The sequence below is a fragment of the Cucurbita moschata genome, unplaced genomic scaffold, assembly GCF_002738365.1.
Source record: "Cucurbita moschata cultivar Rifu unplaced genomic scaffold, Cmos_1.0 Cmo_Scf00007, whole genome shotgun sequence".
Classification (NCBI taxonomy): domain Eukaryota; kingdom Viridiplantae; phylum Streptophyta; class Magnoliopsida; order Cucurbitales; family Cucurbitaceae; genus Cucurbita; species Cucurbita moschata.
Window position 1 is genome coordinate 4,643,192 of NW_019268523.1, and position 6,606 is coordinate 4,649,797.

The window sequence follows — 6,606 nt, forward strand, 5'->3', positions numbered from 1 at the left end:
GCAAAAACTCCAAAAGAGTCATGGAAGGACCATAAAATGAATATAATATTTTCATACATTTACGCCATCGAGTCTCATAAATTGAAAATAAAACATGATTTAATATCATAAACATTTTTCTTCTACAAATCTTTCAGGTAGTCCATATGGCTAGCATAATACGTTATTCGTAAATCATATCTAACATTTAGACAAAATGGACATTATAACATGACATTTATCGTAAGCATAATGTCAAAGGATCAAGCAAAAACATCATATATCATGCAATTCACAATTCATCCAACCTATTATATAAGGTCCATCATTAAGTTCATTTACTTAGATCGTGGGAATTAGCTCTAAACTCGTTCTAGGGTTATTTGACTCCTTAAGGATATGTATAGTTACTCATAAATGTCTTGAAATACACATAATTACTCCTATTTAGATGTACTTAAAAGTGCCCTTAAATCAAGCTAATTCTGAAGAACACACTCTAAAGCGGTCTAATTAGTGTTGAATCGGTCAATATAGAGGTTGAACCGGTAATTATGGCTGAATCGGTCAGACCAGAAGTTGAACCGATCAAAGTCAGGGTAAGTAGGCGAACTGGGCGAGAATCGGTCATGATCGGGTCGAACCGACTCAAACCAAGCGTTACCGGACGAATCAGGCGCGAACCGATCAAATAACAGTGGGCTGGCGCGAATGGGCTTGGGGCATGCGGTCTTGGTTTGGGGCGTGCAGATTTGGGCTGACACGTCAACTGGTCAGGTGGGACGGCAGTTGCTGGATCGCATGCTTGGGTTTGGGTCTTATCGAATGTGGGCCAGGTCTCCTTCTTCGTTGTAGTTGCTAGTCGTTCCTCTTCCTAGGGACTCACACATAGACCGGCGGTAATGACTAAGTTGATTGGCATCGCGATGGTGGCAACGAACGACGGGGTGTTGGCAATGGTTTGTGGCGGAGTTGTGTTAGGGGAGAGGGTGAGAAAGAGAGAGGGCGAGGGAGAGAGAAAACGAACGCAGGTGGCTTTGTACAACAACAGCGGCGGTGACAGTGGCCTGACGTTTGTCTTCAGTGGTGCGGGCGACCCGAGAACGAGGAAGAGGGAAAAGAGGATGTTGGAAATGCGGATGAAACAAATAACCGAAGAGTATTGCCTCCAATCGAAATAGGTATCAATTAACTGCTTAATATTTCTAATTCATCTCTTCCGCTTTCGAATAAAAAACTAATAAATCTTTATCTTAAAATCGTAAATAACTTATTTGGATAAGTGAAGCTTATTAACTCACGTTCTTCTTCACTTTTTTACTGACACGGTTAATAGATATTTTTTTGAAGATGTTGATAGTTTTTCAACCGTATATGCAATTTTGGGACTATTTTACCTTCATCAATAGAGCTTCATTTCAGTTGTATATCTTGAGAAACCGACTGACTATCTTCACTTTGCTACCTTCTTTTCTATCATTTGATAAAGGCTAATAATATTGCTCTTCAAATTCGGGATGTAATACACCTTGGTCATCACCATTCTTGCATTGGAACAAGATAGATTATTTTCCTTGGATTGGTACAATTGATCCGTCGTAAACCCTCAAGTTTCCAGTGAACTTCTCATCAAGTTCCTTGAACTTTGTTCGATGTCTGATCATGTGATTGTTCACTCCGTTGTCTAGGTATCATGGTCTCCACTTGGTATTCTCCATCTATGGAGGGGTTCGCCATAACCTTTTCTTCATTGAGCATCAACAGGTTGGCATTTTCTCGGCCAACATCAATGTGGGTTCTTCATCATTCGTGAACATGAAGTTTGTCTCCTCATCGCTCCTTGTTGCAGCACTCTGCTGCATAAAATGTCAGTATTTTACACAAGAGTAACATTTGATCATACTCTTGTCCTTCCGAGGGTTGACATTTTCATGGGTTTGTAAGGTAATGTCACGACCTCCTCTGCCACCACGTTCGCGGTCACGTCCACGACCTCCTTTTTCTTTGTTATGGCTGCCACGTCTGCTCCAACCTGAAAAAGAAGAGTCATCTCCATCTTTCTATTCCGTCCGTCCGAGCCACTCCTCGTGTGTGAGTAAGAGATATTTCTCCTTTTATTTGTCTTCGTAGCCACGAAGTCTCTCTTCATGGACTTTAAGACAACCAACAATCTCTTCAACCGTCATGTTCTTGAGGTCGCCGAATTGCTCGATGGAGGCAACAATTTGCATGAATCTTGAGGGAACTGCTCAAAGGAACTTCTTGACGACGGAGATCTCCTCTACAACGTCGTCTAATGAACGGATGCCGTTGACAATTGTCGTCAACTTCATGGCAAAGTTGTCTATTCACTCACCGTCCTTCATGCGGATAGCCTCGAACTCACTCTTCAAGGTCTGCACGTTTGCTTCCTTGACACGTTCCACCCCCACATATATTGTTTGCAGCGTCTTCCACGCTGTCTTTATTGAGTCCTTCTCTGCCAACAAGACAAGAACGTCCTTTAGGATTGCTTGAAAGATGGCAGCAAGAGTCATCCTGTCCTTACGCTCCTCAACATCACCATGCTTGATGGCGTCCCACACGCCCTGTATCTATAAGTTAGCATGCATTTTTATCGATCATGCTGCATAGTTACTCTTCATTAGTAACAGGTACGAGAGCGTTACACTCTCCCTCCATTTCGCTCCTTATCGTTGCTACATCCCTTCCGACAACTGTGTGTGGTGACGGCATTTGTTTCGACATCCTAGCTCTGATACCAAACTTTGGAAATTGTCCACGATTGAAATATGTTGGAAACAAATGAATGAGAACAACAACTTGAGAGAGGAGAAAACTTTTGAATAGAGCAACCTTTTTAACACCTATGTTTTTTTTTTTATTATTATTATTTTTGTTTTGTTATATAAATACCCTCCACCTGGTAAGTATTTACAGTAGAGATGGCATAATAAATACAATAATAATTAAAAAAAAAAAAAGAAGAAAATGGGTAAATAAGTTAAGATACAAAGGATTTGTTTAGTAAATTTTTGATGGGAGACTTGACTGCCTCTGGGTATAAATAAAGAAGTAAATGAATAAATAATCCCTCTCTTTTTTCACTCACTTTTCTCATCTTTTCCTTTTCGTCTCTCTCCTTCTCAGTTTCTCTCTCATCCGTCAAAACCCTAAAGTGTGGTTTACACCCATCCCAGTAAGTTTTCTCTCCCTGTCTTTGTCTCCTCTCTCTTCCTCCCTCTCTTTCTCTCTCCCTCTCCCCCTCTCTCTCTGGGGTCCTTTGTGTGCTCTTTGCCCATCACTGACATTCTCATATAAATATTGCTATTTTCCCCATTTGTTCTTTATTCTTCTTCTACATCCTGTTTTATTTTTTTATTCTTTTTCACTTCCGATGAACTCTGATTTAGGACGCCTTATTCCATTGTGTTTTCTAATCCCTGATTTTGGTTTGTGTAATCCTATCATCACAATTTTGGATCTCTAATTTCGCTTCTTTCTAGGGTTTATGGCGGAAATCTTTATGTTTGCCCTTGATTTGTTTTTTCTTTTTGCGATGTATGTATTGGAGAGGGACTTTAATTAGATAGAAACCCCCCAATCTTTTGTTTGTTGGTGGGGTACTGGAATTTCCTATTTCGGACCTTTGAATCGAAAGTGTGGTGTTATATCCACCCATTTTGGCTATCCAGATCTTGTTGGAATTAATATATAATGCTCACTGTTGTGTTTGATGATTACTTCCGTGTTTTTTAGGTGCTTTGCAGGGCTGCTGACCAGTTTTTTAATTCCTGGGAATATCGAAGTTATGCTATTTTTATGATATTCACTTTCTACCCCTCATTTTCTATTTTCTTTTTATTTCTTGGGTGATTCAAGTTGATGCCCCTGTTCTTTTTTTTTTTTTTTTTTTAAGGTTTCTCTTGGTCTCATATGCTATGGTTGATATGTTTTGGACATGGGAGTTTCTCGAGTCTTAAGTGTAATTAATCTCTGCTTATTGTGTTGCCTCTGTAGTTCCAATGGATGGTGATGCGTTGAACATGCGTAATTGGGGTTACTATGAACCATCCTTGAAACCGCCGCTCGGTCTGCAGCTCATATCCACAATTGCTGAGCGAGGTGTGAAGCATTTTCTTCCTGGACGCGACCCTTCTGCTATTGTTAACATTAATGGAGCATTTCATTCACGGGAGTCTGTTGTTTCTGAAGCATCAGTACCAACAAACTGGGCGAGGGATGGTTGGATGAATCATCAAAGTGACAAGTTTTTCAATATGTTACCTCCCAATACAAGTTATTCTCTGCTTGCACAAACTTCAGCCCCGCAACCTTTGCCAATTTTACAGCCACACGACACGTCAAGGGATGAAATGGTCCTTAGGATTGAAGAACCATCTGTGAAGAAGGGAGCTAAACAATCGAAGAAACGACAGAATGGAGGTGCTCCCAAAACCCCAAATCCAAAGAAGCCTCGAAAACCCAAGAATAATGATCCTTCAGTTCAACAGGTGAAGGCACCAAAAAAGAAGCTGGACCTTGTTATAAATGGGTTTAATATGGATATATCAAGTATCCCAATTCCTGTATGCTCTTGCACTGGAACTCCTCACCAGTGTTATAGATGGGGATATGGTGGCTGGCAATCAGCTTGTTGTACCACAAGTTTATCTGTTCATCCTTTGCCCATGAGTGAGAAGCGGCGAGGTGCAAGAATTGCTGGTCGAAAAATGAGTCAAGGTGCTTTTAAGAAGGTCTTGGAGAAACTAGCAGCTGAAGGCTATAACTTCTCTAACCCAATTGATTTAAGAAGCCATTGGGCAAGGCATGGGACCAACAAGTTTGTCACTATCAGGTAGATTAGCAAGGTATGATGGTAGAGTGCTGAGTCTGTTTTACATGTATATATCTGTGGCCTTTTGCAGCAATCTTGGAGTGTCTTTAGCTGGTAAGTTTTGCTCTTGATAGTTTATGGCTTCATGAACTTGGGAAATTTCCATCCTCTTCAATCCTGATTCGCTTTGTAGTAGTAGTTCGTGATTTATTGGATTGTTTTTTAATGTTTTTTTCTTTCTTTCAATCGTTGTCTTGGATCAGTTATCTAATTATCATTTAACCTTTTCATTCCCGAGTACTTCAAATTTGAATAAAGAATAACAACAATGTATTAATTTGAGTCTCTTTTTTGTTCATGAATTAGATTATCTGAGAAGATTATTTAGAATTTGGCAGGTTTATATTGTTGTCATGCAATACATATTAGAAGTTGAAACATGAATGCTGGATCTGATGCATGGTCGCCATGACATTGTATAACTCTTTTCTGGAATTTGTTCTAGTTTGTTATGAAATCCTGCAATATTTTATCATCAGGGCTATCTTAATCTCAAATTGAGTCTCTTTATTGTTCATGCATTGGGTAGATGTGAGATTTTTTGGAAACTGCCTGAACATTGTTGTAAAATGTAGAGTTGATCGATTACTGGAGGATTAGAGGAGAGTTCACAAAGTAAATGGTTACTTGTTTTGTGGAAAAATTAAAGGGTTATGCACAGTGGTTAGAATACTCTGTTATGTGCATATGGTTTCTGGTAGGTATTCTGAATCTCTCTCAAATCAACCATGGTGAGTTTGTAAAGGAGCAAGACGTCCTGTTATGCTAAAATAGTTTGGAAGGACAGTGCTGGAATGACTTTCAAGTGAAAACATCTTGAAGACAGAGCATGATTCTACAAACTAAAGTTTGTGTACAACTTTTGTTAATTATTAGAGAAGCTCTGGTTAGTAGGATCATGGTCCGAGTTTGAGTCTGAATATGAATGCTAGTTCTTATTATTTATATGTTATGATATCAATTCCTTGCGTGCATTTAAACGTCTTAGTAGCTAGAGGAAAAGAAAGCAAAAGTGATTCTTGTAGTAGCGGCGAGCAAAATGGGAGTAGTCTAAACGGTGAAAAGGGGGTTGTCCGTTGGTTAAGAAATGATACGAGCACACCAAGATATTATTTCTAAATGAAAGGGAGGGTGTTGAAGAAGATGGGATGTATGAATTATTATTGCATCACTGTGACACCAACATTACAAAATGAAAGGTCAAAATCAATGTTTAGACCCTAAATTGTTCTAATTCAAACAATCCAATCACATAATAACAAAAGGTGGATATTTAAAGCTATACCAATTAATATCAAAGCATTACTTCATTAGATATGTCATACTTTGTCAATAATTGTCTCCATAATATTCACTCTAAAATTATTTCAATTATAGACTACAATATAAATTTAGTTTAAACTTTTAATTTGTATATATTTGGTTCATGAACATTTAAAATTATAAATTTAGGTCGAGAAATTTGATATTTTTAAAAAAGATTTAAAATTTAAAGATTTATTACACTTGTAATTTAGTAGATAATATATATATATAGATAGGCTTAAAAGTGAAAGAGAAAAAGAAGAAGAGGGGCATGAAATGAGAATAAAAATAATAAAGATGGGGTTGTCTCATGTGCAAAATTTCCTCTACTTCCAAACATGACAACATGGTAGATAGCCCTTTGTTTTTGTTTTTCTCTTTTTTTTTTTTTTTTTTTTTTTTTTTTTTTTTTTTTTTTTTTTTTT

General features: G+C 38.1%; 1 protein-coding gene across 1 annotated transcript; it reads left to right on the forward strand.

Annotated features, from left to right (window-relative positions):
- The first annotated feature begins 3,080 nt into the window (after window positions 1-3,080).
- Window positions 3,081-5,110, forward strand: LOC111445365 (protein BASIC PENTACYSTEINE2-like). Its single transcript, XM_023083701.1, has 2 exons — window positions 3,081-3,178; window positions 4,000-5,110. Exon 2 carries the CDS (start codon window positions 4,005-4,007, stop codon window positions 4,839-4,841), a length of 837 nt encoding a protein of 278 aa, XP_022939469.1. The 5' UTR covers window positions 3,081-3,178; window positions 4,000-4,004; the 3' UTR covers window positions 4,842-5,110.
- The last annotated feature ends 1,496 nt before the right edge of the window (window positions 5,111-6,606 follow it).